A 21,237-nucleotide genomic window follows, 5' to 3' on the forward strand; every position below is an offset into this window, starting at 1 on the left:
TGATCCATCTCAAGTTCATGATTCTTGAGTATACCATAAATTTCATCAAGAGTAGTTTCAGCAAGGTCATAGTTGTCTCTTATGGTAGTAGACTTCAAATCCCAATTTTTCAGGAAGAGCTAAAAGGAACTTTAGATTTGAATCTTCAAGATCATATTCCTTGTCCACCAGTGACAGGTCATTCAAGAGTTTGGCAAACCTGTCATATAAATCAGTTAATGACTCATCAGCTTTTGAGTCAAAGTGCTCATACTCTTGAGTGAGTATAGTCTTCCTGTTCTTTTTTATTGCATCAGTTCCCTGGCATCTTGTCTCCAAAGCATCCCATATCTCCTTTGCAGTCTTGTATCCTATTACCATGTTTGACATGATATTGTCAATTGCACTATGCAGCAGATGCCTTACTCTTGCATCCTTGGCAATAGATGAGATGTCTTCAGTTGTGTACTCACTTTTCTCCTTTGGTATCATCTTTGCAGGTTGATCAACAACTGCAACAGAAAGCTTGGTAGGATTATATGGTCCATCATTAATTCTATCGAGGTATTTTGGATCTGTGGCTTCCAGAAACATAGCCATCTTTACTTTCCATATAGGATACTCAGATGCTCTCAGTAAGGGAACCCTAATACTCTCATATCGACTGTGAGTTTGATTGTTTTGAGTATCTTTAGTTTTAGTGGGCTTAGGTGGAGTTTGTGTTTCTTCAGACATGATTGTAAACTGGATCTCACTGTTTTTATATCAACAGTGTGGCTCTGATACCACTTGTTAGGTCACACAACACTATAGAAGGGGTTGAATATAGTGTTTATACAATCAAATTAATTTATCAACACAAGTATGTAACAGTAATCAAGTATATTCAATATAATAAACTCTGTTACAATAGAACAAGTGTTCTCTCTCAGTGATGAACAATATCACTAAGAGCTTCTAGGTTACAATGTATAATCTTCCTCGTGAATGATAACACATATAGTGTAAACCCTAAGTTGTGTTTATATAGCACACAATTACAAGTTATCTTCTAATTAATATGGAATATAATTATGTCTCCTAAAATATATCAATCAGATATTATCTTCTACAAGTCTTCTAGTCTTCTAACTCTTCATGCATATCTTCTATTATTTTAGTCACGATCCTTTCCTTTAAATCAGCTGTTTTCCTTATCTGAAGTATCCGCACTTTAGTCCTGATATAAATACAGACGGCCTTAAGTTCTGATATAAGTTATGACTTCAGTAAGTTCTGATATCCAGTAAGTCCTGATATTAAATTCTAAAACTAAACACAACAGATTAGACATGACATCTCAAATATATCTAACAGTTGTTCAACATATACCTCTTCTTCCAATTCTCCATTGAGAAAAGCACTTTTCACATCCATTTGAAAGACTTTAAACTTCTTGTGAGCAGCATAAGCCAAAAAGATTCTTATGGCTTCCAATCTAGCAACTGGAGCAAATGTTTCATCATAGTCAATACCCTCATGTTGAGAGTAACCTTTAGCAAACATCCTTGCTTTGTTTCTTGTAATTATGCCATCACTGTCAGTTTTATTTCTTAACACCCATTTTGTGCCAACAATTGATCTGTTCTTTAGTCTTGGCACTAGCGTCCAGACTTTATTTCTTTCAAATTCATTTAACTCTTCCTCCATTGCTTGCACCCAATCAGCATCTTGAAGAGCTTCTTCCACTTTGTTTGGTTCAGTCTGAGATAGAAAGAAGTGATAGAGACATTCATTTGATGTTGTTGTTCTAGTTCTGACACCAGCTTTAGGATCTCCAATTATTAAGTCAGGTGTGTGTGATTTAGTCCACTTCCTTGCAGATGGAAGTTGATCTCTAGAACCGGATCCTCCCCAATGATCCATGTTGTCTCCATCAGCATTTTCTGATGCTCCCCCTGAAGTTATGCTCTCTGAAATTTCAGAATTTGAGTTGGATCCTTCAGGAATTAAAGAATCAGAGTTTCCAGAATTATCAGAATTTGGCTCATCATAACTTGATGAATCAGAACTTGAAGAGCTAATGACTGGTTCTGATGCTTCTTGAGAGTCTTGAGATTTGGTATGATCATCAACTTGCTCCCCCTGAACAAGTGCATTTCCCTTTGGAGCAGTTACCACAGTTTCAATGACATCAGAGTTTAACCCGTCTGAACTTACAGGATCAGGATTTAGGTCATCAAAATTTACAAAATAAGAATTTACATATTCATTTTCAAATCTCAGCTGATCATGATCATTGAAATCTTCAAGTCTAGTAATCTATTTATCATCAAAAGATACATTAATAGATTCTATGACAACCCATGTTCTTAAATTGTAGACTCTAAAGGCTTTTGTGGAAAGTGGATATCCAACAAAAATTCCTTCATCAGCTTTTAGATCAAATTTTGACAGCTCTTCAGGATGAGTCTTAAGAACAAAACACTTGCATCCAAATACATGAAAGTATTTTAAATTTGGCTTCTTTTTCTTCACCATCTCATATGGTGTTTTTCTATGCTTGTTTATGAGTGTAGCATTCTGTATAAAACAAGCAGTCTGCACAGCTTCAGCCCAAAAATAGGTTGGTAGCTTTGCTTCATCAAGCATAGGTCATGCAGCTTCAATAAGAGTCCTGTTCTTTCTTTCTACAACTTTATTCTATTGTGGAGTTCCAGGTGCAGAAAATTCCTGCTTTATTCCATGCTCTTTGCAGAACTCTTCCATGATTGAATTCTTGATCTCGGTTCCATTATCACTTCTTATGATTTTAACAAAATCTTTGACTAACTTATCCAGCTGTCTAACATGATCAGTTAGAGTAGATGCAGTTTCATTCTTCTTGTGCAAGAAATACACCCATGTGTATCTTGTGAACTCATCCACTATAACCATAGCATATTTCTTCTTTACAATAGACATGACATTGACTTGACCAAATAGATCAACATGCAGTAAGTGATAAGGCTCAAGAATTGAGGATTCAGTTTTGCTCTTGAATGAAGATTTTCTTTGTTTTGCCTTTTGACATGAGTCATAAAGACTATCACGAGCAAATATAGATTTTGGCAGTCCTCTCACAAGATCTTTCTTTACTAGCTCATTTATGTTGTTGAAATTTAAATGAGAGAGTCTCTTGTGCCAATTCCAGCTTTCTTCAATTGATGCTCTGCTTAACAGACAGATTGCTGAACCATCATAATTTGTTGAAAGTCTGGCTTCATATATGTTACCATGTTTGTAACCTTTCAGAACTACTTTTCCTGTAGAATTACTTACAACTTCACAGTGTTCTTCAAAGAAATCCACATGATAACCTCTGTCACAGATTTGACTCACACTTAGCAGATTGTGTTTAAGTCCTGAGACAAGAGCTACTGATTGAATGATGACATTCCCAAGATTGATATTACCATATCCCAGAGTCTTTTCCATATTGCCATCTCCATAAGAAACTCCTGGGCCAGCTTTCTCCACAAAGTCTGATAGCAGGGCTTTATTTCCAGTCATATGTCCTGAACATCCACTGTCCAGAACTAGGATGTTTTTCCTGTTGCCCTGCCATCACAAAGACCACTATTGGTTAGTTTTAAGGACCCAGACTTGCTTGGATCCTTTGGCCTTATTAAGTTTGTTAGCATTTGTAGCGGATTTAGTTTCAGAGTTTATGCTAACATACTTTTTATCAGACTTTGCATCAGAATTTACACTAGAAGGAATTACACTAACTTTCTTTAAAGAAAGTTTTATTTGATAATAATCATAGTACAAACTATGATATTCCTTACAAGTATAAATAGAATTCCATAAACTACAACAATGAAAACTAGGATTTTGTGGTTTAAACCTAACAGACTAACTCTTAACTCCTGATCTAGGAGGTAAAGAGTTTATATCTTTATTTTTCCTGCAAAAAGAAGCAAGATGGTTAGAGTTTCCACAATTATAGCATTTCTTTCTAGGAGAATTAGGAACATGCATATAATTATTGCTTTTATTCACACCTTCCTTTCCATTCCTATTTTTCCTAGCTTCCTTGACCTTGTTCACATTTCTAATCTCTTTCAGCTTATGCTTAAGATGCTTCTTTGTCATTAAACTTCTTACCCTTTCTGAATTTCTTGTAGGCTATCTTTGTGATACCCTTCACCATAAGAGCACACAGTTGCATCATCTCTGCATCAACATCCACTTCAGATAAATTTTCAGATTCTGAATCATCATCATCAGAATATGATGACTCTGAATCAGACTGTATGATGAGAGCCTTTCCTTTTCCCCTCTTTGAGACAACCACTTTAGGAGATTCCTCCTCAGATTTAAGTGCAACTGTCTTTAACTTTCTTCTATGCCTTTTGCTCCTTTGATCCATCTCAAGTTCATGAGTCTTGAACATACCATAAATTTCATCAAGAGTAGTTTCAGTGAGGTCATAGTTGTCTCTTATGGTAGTAGACTTCAAATCCCAATTTTCAGGAAGAGCTAAAAGGAATTTTAGATTTGAATCTTCAAGATCATATTCCTTGTCCATCATTGACAGATCATTCAAGAGTTTGGCAAACCTGTCATATAAATCAGTTAATGACTCGTCAGCTTTTGAGTCAAAGTGCTCATACTCTTGTGTGAGTATAGTCTTCATGTTCTTTTTGATGGCTTCAGTTCCCTGGCATCTTGTCTCCAAAGCATCCCATATTTCATTTGCAGTCTTGCATCCAATTATCCTGTTTGACATGACATTGTCAATTGCACTATGAAGCAGATGCCTTACCCTTGCATCCTTGGCAATAGATGAGATGTCTTTAGATGTGTAATCACCTTTCTCCTTTGGTATCATCTTTGCTGGTTGATCAGCAATTGTAACAGAGAGCTTGGTAGGCTTATATGGTCCATCATTAATTCTATCAAGGTATTCTGGATCTGTGGCTTCTAGAAACATAGCCATCTTTACCTTTCATATAGGATACTCAAATGCTCTCAGTATGGGAACCCTAATACTCTCATATCGACTGTGGGTTTGATTGTTTTGAGTATCTTGAGTTTTGGTGAGCTTAGGTGGAGTTTGTGTTTCGTCAGACATGATTGTAAACTGGATCTCATTGTTTGTATATCAACAGAGATGCTCTGATACCACTTGTTAGATCACACAACACTATAGAAGGGGGTTGAATATAGTGTTTATACAATCAAAACGATTTAGAACACAGGTATGTAACAGTAATCAAGTTTATTGAATATAATAAGCTTTGTTACAAAGTAGGTTAAACTACTCTCTCGGTGATGAAAAATATCACTAAGAGCTGCTAGGTTACAATGAATAATGTTCTCGTAAATGATAACACATATAGTGTAAACCCTAAGCTGTGTTTTTATAGTACACAGTTATAAGATATCTTCTAATTGATATAAAATATATCTCTTCCTAAAATATATCAATCAGATATTATCTTCTGTAGTCCTATAGTTATCCAACTCTCCATGCATATCTTTATTTGTTTAATCCAGATCCTCTCCTATATATCAGCCGCATTCCTTATCTGAAGTCTTCCCGCACTTAAGTCCTGATATATCTTCTGACGCCTTAAGTTCTGATATAAGTTTTGACTTCAGTAATTTCTGATTTCTAGTAAGTCCTTATAAGTCCTGATATTAACATCTGAAACTAAATACAACATATTAGACATGACATCACAAATATATCTAACAGAGGTACAAGAATAACGACTTTACCCATTACATTTTCAAAAGTGCGAACATAAAAAATAAGATTGTATTGTACTGGATACAATAAACAACACATTAAAAATTTTAGCCTTGCAGATTTGTTTGCTTGATTAGTGTGTATAGGGTGTAAAGGCACTAGCTGGGAAATATCAATATGTGTTTGTCATTAAAAACAGAAGGTCCCAATTATAGTAGAGACATTACATCAGAAGGTTCAGCACGGCTAAAGAATACAACAAGAAGAACAAATATACCTCAACTACTAAAAGAAACCAAGACAGACAAACTAGGGAAACATGAACAACTACTAACTCAGCTAAATACTCTAACCAGGGACCTAGCTAGCTAGATGTCTAAGACTGAATGGATTCACTGCACAAGTTTACCACCCCAATCACCATACAAACTAAGAAAATATACCATTGAACTAGAATAAACAAATTAATATATATTATTCATCCATGATAAAAAGTTTGTTATACAATTGATCCAAACAAACACAAAATTAAAAATTAAAATCAAAATATAATTTGACCAACAGGAACAAAATCATATATACTAATTATTTGGGCTAAAACAAAATTATCTAATTGATTCAAACTTAAAAAAATTAAACTAAAAATAATCAGTTGGATTTAGTCGGAGTAATGGGCATCAGGATAAAATAAATTACTGCAAACCACTGGCCCGGGATAAATCAAATTATTACTGTCTTTTTTAAATAGCTCTTATACTTAATCGATTAAGCAATTATTTTGCTAAAATAGTATTTTTCTAATGTTTCAGACATAAGGGAAATATTGTATTTATTTATACGAGTATTAATATATTTATCATGAAGTCATATCAATTAAAATTTAAAATTAGAATATTTAATAATCAATTTAAAATAATTTTTAAAAAAATATATATTATACTAAAAAATATATGTGCAATCCGTTCATCGCACGTGTTTTAAGCTAGTATATATAAGAGATAGAATGAATAATTTCAAGACTCTAATATTGTGGTGGTCACGACTAAAACCATCCTTTATTTCAATTTCAGAAATGTCATGGCAGCGTGCGATGATACTATACACCAAGGAGTGTTTATGTACGCAGTGCTAGTAATTAAACAAAACAAGCTTGTAGTACTCTAGGCGTATATGCTCGCTCCAGTGGATCTCTGATCAATACTTTTAAAAACATTCATGAAGTTATTTTATCGTCTATGTTGTTTAATCTTAAAGAAGGAAATAATCACATTCTATAGATAAAATACCTAATTTGATAAAAACAAACAAGTTTGCAAGAAAAATCACTAACAACTTACATTCTTAATAGCTTACTATTCTAATTGTTGGGCAAACTTAGTATTTTAGACTAAGTTGTGAATCATTTTGAGACTTTATATGAGTGAGACACATTATGTGTTAGTGGTGTGTATTTATTGGAACGTATTCTCCTCTTCGAGAGGATTCCAACACATATTTACATGCTCAAAAATGAGTAAAAGGTGAATGAGAACTGATATTCCAAAGTATGACCTTTTAATATGAAAAGTAGGTTTTGTACCACATCGAGAGTAGCACAAACATATTCCTTGGTTTTTCTTATAAATACCATGTACCACATAGAATAAAAAAAATAAGTTCTTTCAAAACTCTCTTTATATATAGAGTCTTAGGGCATCAGTTTCATTAAGTCGGGAAAATAAGAGTCGTCTCTTCAATTCTCGGTATCTTCAATCTTAAAGCAATTTTCTTCAATTTTCATACTTTCTTGTAAGTAGGCGCAAATGTCAATTTGATTATTTAAATTAGATTTATTTATGGGTATATGAGTAGCCATTATTTGCCTCATTAATTAAATTAAATTAAATTTAGTGCGTTAATTTCCTTGATCACTTGTGGTCATGTGCTTGAAATTAATATAAATTTGATTTTAAGTGGTGCTTTGTTTAAGCATAATAGGTACGAGGCAAAGATAAGCACTATATGCTGGATAATTGGTTTTCTTATAAGCCTATTGATGCTTTACTGGTTATTGATTTATGATCAATTTATATTCAAGTGGACATATTTGGTGATATCTGTTTCTCGGGTTAATCATTATAAATTGGTAGATTAAACTCAAATTTATAATTTGTCCATGTTTTCGCTATTAATGGATAGCTTATTATGTTTTGTTTAATTAGCATGGTGATTGATAATATATATGAGCTAGAGTTTCTTAATTCTGAATTGATTTCGGAATTATTAGTATACTAATACAAGAATCGTATATGCTATAGTTTCCATGCGTGTTTGCAAGTTCATAACATGATATTGCTATGCAATTAAATGATATGGCTACATAAATGTGACCCTTCATGATGGAACTTGATTATTTGGTACCGCGTATCTATTTAATCGGAGAAAATAGATTACAGGCATAGGTTTGTGACAATAAACGTGATACAAACTATGTAGTTCTAAACATATTATTTTAATAGTTTTATTTGTTAACAAAATGCTTTTAGTCTATATGGAGACTTTGAAAAGTTATTAAAGGAGGCATAAGTTATTTTATTATGTAACGTGTCTCGTTAGTTAACAATAGTTTGACTGGAAAAATTTGTTCTAGTATTCTCACTTGTGCTGCACTAGATATTATGAAGTAATATGTTTGTTGTTAAACAATGTAACGAGTTGTGCAGCTGAAGTGAACCATATTTATAATTGCTCGGGATTCTCCACATTAAAAAACCTAATGGGCCTGGAGTACAGGTTATGGGTCGGCACAGAAATTATATTTTTCTGGTTGGATTTTTCCTCCAGATAAAGAGTAATTTCACGTGTTGGTGTCGTTCTTTTACGGCAGTGACACACGAGCCTATTATAGTGATTCATGTGATACTTAATACGGAGAATATTGATATCAGCTAGTATTTATGCTGAACTTCGGAGAGAATCCGAAAAGTTGTTAACCATAACGCATCAGTTGATCAAGGATCACTGAATGTGGGTTTATTGAAAATTTATGTTCTTCCTTGGGCCTTTTCTGGTTGTACCAGTAGGTGAGCCGAAAATGTAGGCTCGTGTGAACCATGTAAATATTTTAGAGAAATTCAGTAATTGAATTTCTAATGATAAGAACTACGGGAAGTTCTTTAAACATGATATTAAAATCTTATAGGTTTTAATGAATGACGTAAAACCTACTCAGATGAGAGGTAGTGACATGATATGTGTTCTTTCTGGTTTGATAGTAAAACATTTGTCACCCGTACTCATAATCGAGTCAATATTGAAGCTAAATAGAGAGATGTGTGCTCTATAAGCTCAAGGGTAAAACCAACTTAATATAGATAATTAAGATGGTAGTGAATAAATTTAATGATAAATAATCACCGGGCGAATTCTGTTTGCAACGTGAATATTCATGAGATTGTTGCACCTTACTCGCGTTAAATAAATGGAGTAGATGCAGGCTTGAGTGCGCTCTGAGGGAGATGCAAAACGATTGTGATCAGCTCAGACTATCACTGAATTTGAGGATATTAGTTACGAAGGGCTAATCATCCCTTAAACATGATACCACAGAAGGAAATAATTAAATTTTCTATTAGTTTTGGAATGTTTTCTGACATTCTGTGAAATATTAAAATTGTGGGGGTATTTAGAATAGAAAATTATTAAATTTTCTATGAATAGTGGAATGTAATGAATTATTCTTGAAAATAATTGAAATGTGGGGGTATCTCGAAACTTGATACCAATACCTCTGTTGGTAGCATGAGATCCAAAATCAGTTGAGATATTTTGGATGGATACATAGACAATGGTTGAGTCTAATAATATTCGATATATGAATCTAATTTTTGAGATTCGTAATAATACTATTGCATAGTTTAGGAATCATTTTGAGACTCTATATGAGTGAGACACATTATGTGTTAGTGGTGTATATTTATTGGAACGTATTCTCCTCCTTAAGAGGATTCCAACGCATATTTACACGCTCAAAATGAGTAAAATGTGAATGAGAACTGATGTTTCAAAGTGTGACCTTTTAATGTGAAAAGTGGGTTTTGTACCACATTGAGTAGCACAAACCTATTCCTTGGTTTTTCTTATAAATATCATGTAACACATCGAATAGAAAAACAAGTCCTTTCAAAACTCTCTTTATATATAGAGTCTTATGGCACCAGTTTCATTAAGTCGAGAAAATAAGAGTCGTCTTTTCAGTTCGCGTTCTCTTCAATAATATCTTAAATTAGGTCACAAACTTGTTTTGTTCATCACATCCAGTATTAAATTTTATTAAATTAGGTTTTATATCTATAGAATATATGTGTAACATAAACATCAACTACATTTCTGCATCATTAATTTTTTGTAATAGTTTAAACTTTGTTCTTTCAGTGTGCCACAAATGGATCATACATTTTCAACACAAATTCTACTGCGAGTTTTTGAAAAAAGTAAAATGTACTGAAATTAACATTTATTGTTAAGAAATTCTCAAAAGTGGATACCCATCATTCCTACTATCAAATTTTCCATCATTAAAGCCTCAACTTCCCTGCACATTCGCCTCTCCGAGGGCAATTTTCCTGCATTAGTTATAGTTCTATCAGAGTCAATTGACTGATTTTGAGTCAATTTATCTTGAAGAGTAGAGTTTAGGGAGGCTGAGCTTAATTTACTTAAGCTTTAGACAAGACTAAAATCTTACCGTTGTTGTTAGTAGGGGCAGTGCAGTTTGGAACAGGGCAGGATGCAAGACTGGAGAGAGGCAGAATAGGAATGTTCTGACAGTTACAAATCTCGATCATGTAGCCATCTGGATCATGAAAGAACAGTTGATCCACCACCACGCCTCCTTCTGTCACCACCGCAGTCACATATTCAATGTTCAATGCCTCCAGTTGCTGGATTATAAGGTCCATGTTTGTGCACTGAAACGAAATGTGGTTGTCTTTTGGATTTATCTTTTGGCCTTTTTTTGTTGCTGCACTTTTCACTTCCAACAAATGTATGCCAATTCCATGGTTGAATAACCTTAAATTTCAATAAAACTTCAATAAGCAAACAATGTTTTATAAATTCATGATATAGATCACAATGTTACGTACCATGCACCTTCAAAGTCGAAGGATGATGGTCGCTTGACAAGCACAAATCCCAGTACATCCTCGTAGAATTTAACGGACGTTGCCAGAGACTTGCAAACATACGAAACATGATTCAGAGCCAACAATGGCATCTCATGCTTCTGAGATGACAATGTATCTAACATCTTCTCCACTCCCGCATTCTCTATCTCTTTGCCCATCGCTGTCATACTTATCGATATCTCTACAAGATAAAATAAGAAGAATGTGGTAAAAAGAAAGTATGCAAGTAAGTATCTTTATCACTACAAGTGAGAGTACTTATGATGATCACAGAGTAGATATTATTTATAGACATATATGATGAGTACTTAAAGATGTGGGGAAGCTTCCAGCTCATTCCAACGTGAAACACAACAAAATGGTCACTATACAACTACTTCAATTTCTCCTCTTCTTATCCACCTCCTAATTCTTGGTTTATTTATTTTCTCCGTGTCTATATTATCAATGTCTTTACACACACTAGATGTTCACACACAAGCACTGAGATTTCTTTTTGTTGCCATGCATATAGATGTGCCAGGACTTGCAAAACACGTGTTAAATTTCGAAATTTTGGTCACACGGTATTAGTTGAAAGACAGATGCTTCATGCTCATATAACGTGACTATTAGGTTGGTCATTATTTGCAGGTGTGTATTCACTTGTGAAGAACATGTTGATATGTTGAGTTGAGTATATTAATCAGTTTTTCGATATTCTTTAAAGAACTTGTGCTATGTTCGGAAGCAAACAAACATATTTCAAATCCCAGTGCTATTCTAAACCAGAGACTAGCTAGCTGATCGATCACTTGATAAAGGTGTGTAAACATAATTTTCATCAGGCAGTAATATAAACTGTATTAAAGGGGACTCGCTCAAAAAATGAAAAGGTGGACTCGTGTCATCTAGAAACTTTTCATCTCGACACAAGGGCCTAAATCTCACGGCTCACGTTGACATTACATCTGTCAAATATTATTTGGGTGAATGAAATATAATGATATTCAATGAGATTTTAAGTGAAAAATAATTAAATTTTTTAAAAATCTTATTTTTTCATCCATTTCATACATATTCACCTATATTATAATTAAATACCCTTAATTTGAGATGGAATGTTTCATTCCTTACTAACTCCATTTTCTTCACAATTTTTATCATAACAATTTTATCCATCTAATTATTTTTTTTCAAATCTTTCTTCCAACTCTCGTTTATTTTATTTACTTACATCCATTCCATTTCATTCACCACAATCAAACACAACCTGGGTTCTTTATGATTTACCAAAGTTATCATTGTCATATTTTTTTCCCGTAAATGTAAATGCAGATTTTTAACTGTTTCAAACATGTGATGTTTGCATACGGGATTAATCATGCTTTTTAGAGAGAATATCAAAAATAACATATTTTTTTGGTGAAAATAAATGAAAATATTGATTCTGACTACGGATAGCTGATTTTATTGTTTCGGATATCTATTCGTCAACTGAGTTATATTTGTCAAATGGAAATCTGCAACAGCCCGATTTTTCGGACTATTAAATCTAAATACACAACTTAAATAAAACACATTCTTTTAATCGAAAAATTCAATATATAAGGAAGGTCAAAGTAGCAGTCAAACTTAATAATCAAAATCATAAAAATAGAGACGCAGCTCCACAAATCCGATATTAATTATCTAAACAGATAATCAAATTTATTCTTATGGTACGAAAGTCTTATTCAAACTAAATAGCACGAAAATCCACGAAGTTCACATCCTTATTCAAATCCAGAGCTTCCTGAAATAGAGAAAATGGATGAGCTACACAGCTCAGCAAGTACAAATTGACTAACTCTTAAATAGAAAAACAATGGGCGTTTTAATAAAACGAATTTTCTCATGACGATAAAAATTTTGTAAAATATTTTTTTAAAACAAAGTCAACCCAAAATTTTATATTTTAAAATTCGGAATTTAAAACAGAACATAACAGATTTTATAACAGATTATGACATAATGAAACAGAACGAAACGATAATTCTTATAAATACCACAGTCTTGATCTACGGCCACACTTTACCAGTAGCCGGCATCTTATTCTTATTCTTGTTCTTTATACCACACTTTGGCAGTGGTCGGTATCTAAAATTCAATAATTACGCGCCCTTAATAGGTATCTAAAGTTGCACACTTGTGCGCCTATTAAGGGTATCTAAGTCTAGTTCCAGAACTATAGCCTAAATTACGAACGGGTTCGAAAACGTAGAGACTGGGTTATAAAATTCACAAATACTTATATTTTATAGTTTTGAAATCAAAGTTCTTATATCTTATACGAAATTAAAAACAGAATTGAAACATATTTTCCAAAAGTTAAAAATAAGTCAAAAATACTTATTTCAAAGTCGACACTTAAAATCTGAAATTAATAATGCGAACAAATCCTAAAATTTATAAGCAAAATGTAATTAGTTATTTATTCTATAAACAAATTATATTCATATACATCATCAAATCAAATAAAATGTTGACCACGAAACTAAACAGAGACCGACTTAAATACTAATGACCAAAGACAATTAATCTCCACAGAACATATAATGCAGGTCACTTAAATTATTTAAAATACAGATCACATCACATATTATAATTAAACAAATTACATAAAATGGAAATGGGGCTTAAAGCCCATCGCAGATGGATGAAACCACACTGTGCTAAAACTAAATATCTGGTATAAATGATCACCATTAACTTTAACATGTAACATAATTTTATATACTATTACCACATAAATATTATGCATGCACGATCACAACAAATTGAGCTAGTCAATATCTAATATACACATGTTGAGGATTCTAACCAATAATCTACTATTTATGTGTATGCACTATATTTAAATTCATAAAATATTAATTAAATCACAGAATTTAATCACACCTCATACTAAATTTATTTTTAACCAAAATCTAAGATATTTAATATCTAGCTATAAACATATTCTATGTAGCAACAATCAAAATAATATTTAATTACTTTTAAAACGAATTTCCTTTATTTAATATATATATACACACACATTTTCAAAAATAGTATTTTAAAATTTCAAACACAATGCTAGGAACGTATCTAAACATAATATAGTTTATCTATAAATATGTACCAAAATCATCTAGCATGGAAACTATAATTATAATAATTAAAAGTAAGCTACCTTATAATTTGATATCTACACTAAACAAATAACTAATATTTACAATTAAAATAATATTTCTTGCAAATATATTTAATAACACAAAATCACGAACCGTCATGGATCAATTAAAATCATGTTATATACTAAAATGATCATGATGATAAGATTTTGTAAACAATTTATCATCTATACGGGCAAAACTCGAAAATACACCAATTAAATTACATAGCATGACTTGTTATAGAATTAATTAATACTTTTGGCATAAAACGCAAGAACACAATAGACTAATCAACAAATTCTAAGTGTTATAATAGTCGGAACGTGACAAAAAGGAGCAGGCATGTAACAACACTATATTATGCATACATAACTTAATTCAATATCACACCAACATCACATGACATAATTGTCCTGAGAAACAAAATCACGAAAACTAAAGCAAAATAAAAGTCGTACCTGTGGGCGGTGAGAGCTCTACAAGCCTCTCGCTAAGCTGTAAATAGTTTATTATATAGGTACATAAAACCTAAATTTAATTAGGAAATAACAAAAAAATTCTTAAAATTTACAACCTCTCCAAGTCAATTCTATAAATAAAAAAATTAAACACATATAATTGCCTAAATTAAAAAGATTTCGATTTTCTAAATTATTCTTACACTTCTTTACACAGATAACAAATCTTCTCCTAACCCAAATAACTTACGCAAAAAGTTTCCGAAATATTCTAAATAAATATTTATCTAAACGAATTAATATCTAATATCTAATAAATGAATTACGGATTTTACATTTTTCCCTCCTTAAAAGAATTTGGTCCCCAAATTCACACAAATAAATTTAAATTAAATAAGCCACCTAAAGAAAAGAAATCATCCTTATTGCAATAATTGTCATTTCCTGTGAGCTGAAACACGCGTCATTTGCCCATTTTGTTATCTACTTCCTTCCTTGGTGGCGGTGGCGGGTTATGCGGGTAATTCGAAATCTTGTGTCCTACTTCTCCGCAATGAAAATAAGCACTTGTATTCCAACGGCAGACCTTGTCCGGATGATTCTTGCCACACCTCGTACACCTCTCTCGATTACTTTGACCTCCGATGTTATCATACACGTGTGACTTCTTATGTAGTCCCCCTTGAAAAGATTGCCCACTAATTTGAGTGGACCGCTTCTTATTCCAGCTGCCAGACGCCTTTTCAGATTCTTCCAAGCCCCTCTCGATCACTAACGCCTTGTTGAGGACAGCCTCGTATGTCTGACTTCAAAAGACGCCACAGAACTCCTGATGTCGCTTCGAAGTCCCTCTTCCAATCTTCGTGCTCGACTGCTCTCATCTGCTACTAAGGTCGACGCGTACTTCGTAAGCTTTGCAAATTCTGCTTCGTATTCAATGAGGATTATGTCACCTTGCTGAAGCTGAATGAAGTCCCTCTCTTTCTGCAGACAAACTGTTCTCGGAAAGTACTTGCCCTCCAAAACCTTGTTAAACTTTGCCCATGTATACGGTTCGGGATTTTCTTCAAGATTCGATGTTGTCTCGTTCTTCCTCTTTTCCATGAGCCACCATTCGTAATCGCTTCCTTGCAATTGGTTCACAGCTAAGGTCACCTTCTGCTGCTCACTACTCCCTAAAAGTACAAAAGCTTTTTCCATCTCTTGGATCCACGTCTCAACGATAGCCGGGTCTGTAGCTCCATCAAAAATTGGCGGGTTCAAACGCTTGAACCGAGAGACGATGTTAGGCTTCGGTTGCTGATTCACAAGTACAGCTAGAGTTTCAGCCAACTGGTCAAAGACGTTTCCTCCTTCATCATTGTTTCCTTGATTGCCATTGTTGTTCTGATACTCGTCTGATTGTTATCATTCTCCCCGTCCATCTTTTCTGAAACACGCAAAACAATTTCTAAACTTATAGTCAATAATCAAAAAGCACACAAGTTAAACATATCAAATAATCACACAGACAAATGTTTAAATCCAATATAATTTCCTAAGAACTATACGACAGTCTAAAGGATCGCATCCTAGGGAATGTACTAGTCTCATACCAAATACACTCCGAAGGACAGCCTGCTCTTGATACCAACTGATACTGCTCGACTTTTCGGACTATTAAAAGAATGTGTTTTATTTAAATTGTGTATTTAGATTTAATAGTCCGAAAATTCGGGATGTTACAATATCCAAAAAAAATAATTTTTTTATAAAAATTCTCTGATACGCATTTGATAGTTATTGGGTATCTCAAAAGTAATACCCAAACTCTGACATACCCAATTCAGAAATAAATATTATCGTTGTCCAATTAAAAAATACGTAATTAAATGAATATTTTCAATCATGTATTTTTAAAATGAGTATTTTGATGAATTTTACCCAAAAAATTGCTATTTTTTACCTTCACTCTACTTTTTACACTTAAATTTTTGGCCAAAGGCTGTAGCTGAACATCCAACAAAGAAACATGCCTACTTTGGATTTTTATTTCCTAACAAGTGCTTAAAAATTCTAGTAGTCATATTTATTTTGTTAATTTTATGTGATACGATTTAAATTCAAAATAAATTATATTGTAATTGAACTGAACATTTTTAAACCGAAATTCAATATATGGTTTCATGGCAGTTTCAATTTTTAATTTTTGAAACATGAGAACATGCATTTTATATTTCAGTTTTATCCAAATATTTCACCATTCAAATGTTCACCCCTACTACTAGAAAGTGACTCCAGAATACACAAGTACACCTAGAAAGGGACTCCGGAAGAGCATTAACATCCAGATCTCTATCCATCCCCTATCTTTATAATTTTGGGGAATTCATATAATTTTATCTAAAATGGTTATCACATCCTATCCCTAAAATAGGGAAAAATTGTAGGGGTCAAAAACAAGTCCCTATGTTTGAGGACTACTATACACCTCGCATCTCATATTATTACTAATACTCTGCTAGACGTCATGCTTAGATCAGTAGATAAAATTGAAAATAAAAGAAAGAGATTGAAATAATTAAAAAAGAGTATAGAGATGGGGATGGGATGCAGGTAACTAAACAAACTTTACGGATAATTATGGGGAATCGTCATTTATAAGTATTAAATGTATAACCTAAACAAAAAAAACAATTTAGAAGAATTATTTATTTTGGGGCAGGATAGTCGTACACGTGTATAGACTTTAACAAGAAAATATCAAGATTTACAAAAAAAAAAAAAGTATTTTAGTTTATAAATAACAAAAAAAAACTAAGTGTAAAGCTAAAAATTACATGTTCCAACTTCCAGCCTCCTAATAATGATTTTAAAGTAGGCTGATCATCCAAGGTTTACTCAGAAGCCGCCACAACCATACTCTAATGTGAGAGACTTTCTTACATTTTTGGCTGATGTGAGATTTACCAAGTACAAGGAGATTACTGGAGATGGTATTTTCTTGTGTCTTGGCAAAATGCCGAGTCAGAATCAGAGAAAGCAATGGCAATAATGGACACAAGCTTGCAGGAAAATTCCGTGACTACAAAGTAGCACTATCACTTAACGGTAAAACTATCAATAACCAGCAGTCCTAGCTACACTTGGTGTATTTAACTATTCCGATAGTAGATCAAGAGTATATTTGTGTGAGCATAAGTGCATAATATTGCAGGTTTCAAGTTAAAATTAGAGAAATTACAGCAAAGCATGTCAGAATATATACTTAAACTGGAAGTTTCACCAATCAATAGAAAACAAGACTATTCTGAAAAATATATCATTGTGTATATGATTACAAACGGATCAAGCCAAAGTACAACACCTGCACCTGCTTTACATATGTTGCGTGATCTACAACAATTAAACTTCCCGACTGAAATGTCCTTGCATGATCAGTCATTGAGCGCATATATAAAGTCAAAATATGCAAAGATACACAAAGACTACGGCGAAACAAACTAGACTCTTGCTGTTTGTCAAGAATAACAAACAAGAGCTTTAATCTACATGTCAACGCTGTGAGAAGATTCGCATCCTTGTCCTTTTTGAAATTATAACCACCACTCCTGAACATAATCTTCATAGAGATATCAGTTTCCTGTTCAACTGCAATGTACCATCTCCATGATCATGATCATGCTCGTGGTCGTGAAAGATTAGCGTCAAAATACCAACTAGACATAGCACTGAACCAACAAGAAGCTTGTCATAGCGCTCCACCCAGTGAAACTTAATTTGACTTGCACCATAGAAAGAGAGAGCTACCAATGAGGTCATCACGGTGATAGTGCTGAAAATCCAATGTCATCAAGGAAGTCAGAAACTCCTGGAATTTGCGGTCTTAGAAATATATTCACACATTGATGTATGATAATCTTAAAACCTTGACGCATTTAACATAGAAACAGTGCACAAGTATCCTACTTGAGGTAACAATCATCACCCCTAACTTACAAATTCTATAGTATTTGTTAAATGAATAATGTGTTTTCCAGGAAAAAAAATCATGTGGTCAAACAACATAATATATAGTATAATTGAGAATAATACCTAAAGAGAAGTACAATGATGGCAATCACCATCATGGAGTATGAGTTCCCAACGGCAAGAAACACTGGAAGAGTGGTTGCACAAGGAGATAGAGCAGGAACCAGAATAAGTCCTGCGACAGCCATTTTTTCCATAGGCTGGTTGTGCGTGTGGCCGTGACTACCCTTTCCCATCAGAAACAATATGATATAACTACCGCCAAGAAAAACAAGCAACAGAGAAGCAAGCTTGTGCACAGTTTCCTCTCCAGCAATGGTGTTACTTATGGTGATTGCAGTTATGCCAAGAAGTGAAGTAGAGAGAACATGCAAAACTGCCCCAAATGCAGCTAAATAAAGAGAGAAGAAAAAAATATATAATCTTGAGCCCCATATATGTAGATCTATATTCTATACATATAATCAATGGGTATCAAATTCTTTGGAGCAGAACATGGGCCAACTTTACTTAACTCATTGATAGACCATAGGAATCAGTAACACTCGAGGTCTTTATATTAAATTATTATTATTGTGCTTAATTCAGATAAGACTACAAGAGGGTGGCGGTCGAGTGTGAAGTTAAGTAATAGAGTGAACTTGGCAAGCAGCATCAAAGTTGCAACATACATGAAAATCTAAGTCGGGATTTCAAAAATTTATATCAAACCAAGTTTCCTGATATGGGTGATTGTTACCTCTGCCAAGTGCAACCTCACCAAAGATACAAAACACCAAACTATAGTATGAAACGGCTGAACTTGAACCATCCTAAAGAGCGCTACATAAGACATGCTAGTACTTGAATAATGTGGTATGCAAAAGTAACTAATAATGAGATTGATTCAATTGGAGTATGGGTTTATTCATCATTGTAATTCAAAGTTATTTGCATCAAGCTAAATGATAGCAACCGAACGCTAAAGGCTAAATACATAATAAGGTATAGCAAGGACCAGAGACATAACCACAACAGGGCTAGCCTGGGCTTAAGCCCGGGAAGATTTTGGGAAAAAATTCTTGTAGTTTTAAATGTTATTATTTTACAGCCCAATTAGATCTAAAGTCCATGTTGAGCCAAATTTTGCCTGGTCCATTTAAGCTAATAATTGTCAAATTCACTGAAACTGTGTGAAAATCAAACTAGCAAAATATATAAAGATAAGAATTTTACTTTTAACCGTGAACATTAGGTGTATGATAAAGGTGAAATTTTACCAAAGACTAGTCAAACCCACCTTATTTTAAGTTTCTGGTTCCGTCCCTGCAAGGACAAAAAGGTTTCTTTTGACCTATATAATTGTCCTAGTTCTCTCTTGTCTAAACACAAAGACAAAAACCGAGCCCTAATGCAAGAAAATATTCCAAACTAACTTGATTTCATAAGTGAACAAGCTCCATCTTACTCAGCTTATCACGAAAATGTTAAGATCAGAAAGTAACAGGACTATTATCTGTATCTATGAAATCATTATAGACATTGAGAAATAAATAGCACCACCACCACAACCAAATCAAATAAGAGAAACCCTTTGATTCAAACTACACTCGATATCCTCGAACAATAACAACACGTCACTAACTCTAGTGATAACCTGATACAAAAACATCACTACCACTCTCATCAGGCATACATTATCTCACAAAATATCATAAATAAAAATGCTGATTCATTATTCAATATAAATTATTACAACAAACAATATGTTATATGATGTTGGTAGCAACAGATCTCACAGTAATAATTAGTAATCAGCCCAAAAAAATTAATTAATAAAATGATAAACAAGAACGAAATAGATGCCTAGATACACACAATCGATGTATACATATGAGAGAGAGAGAGAGAGAGGGACGTACTAACAAGGAGTGTACGAGAGAGAGTCCATTTCTGGGCACGGCCAACAATGGAAAAGGGAAGCCAATGGGTAGGTATGAATGAGTGTAAGAGTGATACGGTGGCAATTCCTCCGATGGTCGACAAATCTCCGGCGCTCAACCCACCTTCACTTTCCGTACCCCACACCATTTTCTATTTTCGACACCCTTTTCATACATATTTTATATTAAAATACAGTCGTGCGCGGTGCATCCAGTTACAACTCCATTCGAGGGATCTATATCGGTAGTTCGAGATCTTTGGTAATTTCAAAAACCTTATTAAAATTTTGTACAAACTATTTTATTTTGACATTTTTTTTATTTTTCTATTAGTATTTGGTAGCAACCATGGTTCTAAAAAGCGAGAATAGGCATTATTCGGTATAACAATCCTTTAGTGATTAATCAGATAATCGGTGATTAATCGGATTGATTAATCAGAGCATTAATCAGATATATTTAATAAAATATAAAAATAATTAATTTATTAAACTAAATATATAAATTTAAGAAAAAAGTGCAGTGATTAATCAGATTATAAAATCGAATCAACGGAGCATATTGAAATTATTAATCGATAAAATCGGTGATTTTTAGAACAGAGATAACAACTTTTCAAGATACCACCATATAATATTTGTCCAAAATATCACCGTACAACTAATTTCTTTTAAAAGAAAATAACTAAATTAATTCTTTTTCGAGGTCTCTTGACCAAAAATATTAATTCTAAAATATATTGTTCTAAATATAAATCAGACACTCCATTTTCAGTGGGGTATTAGGATGATATGCCGCTACTAG

General features: G+C 33.3%; 2 protein-coding genes across 2 annotated transcripts; both read right to left on the reverse strand.

Annotated features, from left to right (window-relative positions):
* Positions 1 to 10,043: 10,043 nt before the first annotated feature.
* Positions 10,044 to 11,130, reverse strand: LOC141682953 (glyoxylase I 4-like). Its single transcript, XM_074487641.1, has 3 exons — positions 10,825 to 11,130; positions 10,425 to 10,750; positions 10,044 to 10,302 (listed from the first exon to the last, which is right to left on the reverse strand). The coding sequence occupies exons 1-3, from the start codon at positions 11,031 to 11,033 to the stop codon at positions 10,211 to 10,213; spliced, it is 627 nt and encodes a 208-aa protein (XP_074343742.1). The 5' UTR covers positions 11,034 to 11,130; the 3' UTR covers positions 10,044 to 10,210.
* A 6,640-nt stretch (positions 11,131 to 17,770) lies between these two features.
* LOC141686836 (uncharacterized) lies at positions 17,771 to 20,670 on the reverse strand. The gene is made up of 3 exons (XM_074491923.1): positions 20,413 to 20,670; positions 18,575 to 18,902; positions 17,771 to 18,314 (listed from the first exon to the last, which is right to left on the reverse strand). The coding sequence occupies exons 1-3, from the start codon at positions 20,579 to 20,581 to the stop codon at positions 18,104 to 18,106; spliced, it is 708 nt and encodes a 235-aa protein (XP_074348024.1). The 5' UTR covers positions 20,582 to 20,670; the 3' UTR covers positions 17,771 to 18,103.
* Positions 20,671 to 21,237: the final 567 nt, after the last annotated feature.

Source organism: Apium graveolens, chromosome 9 (assembly GCF_009905375.1).
Source record: "Apium graveolens cultivar Ventura chromosome 9, ASM990537v1, whole genome shotgun sequence".
Taxonomy (NCBI): domain Eukaryota; kingdom Viridiplantae; phylum Streptophyta; class Magnoliopsida; order Apiales; family Apiaceae; genus Apium; species Apium graveolens.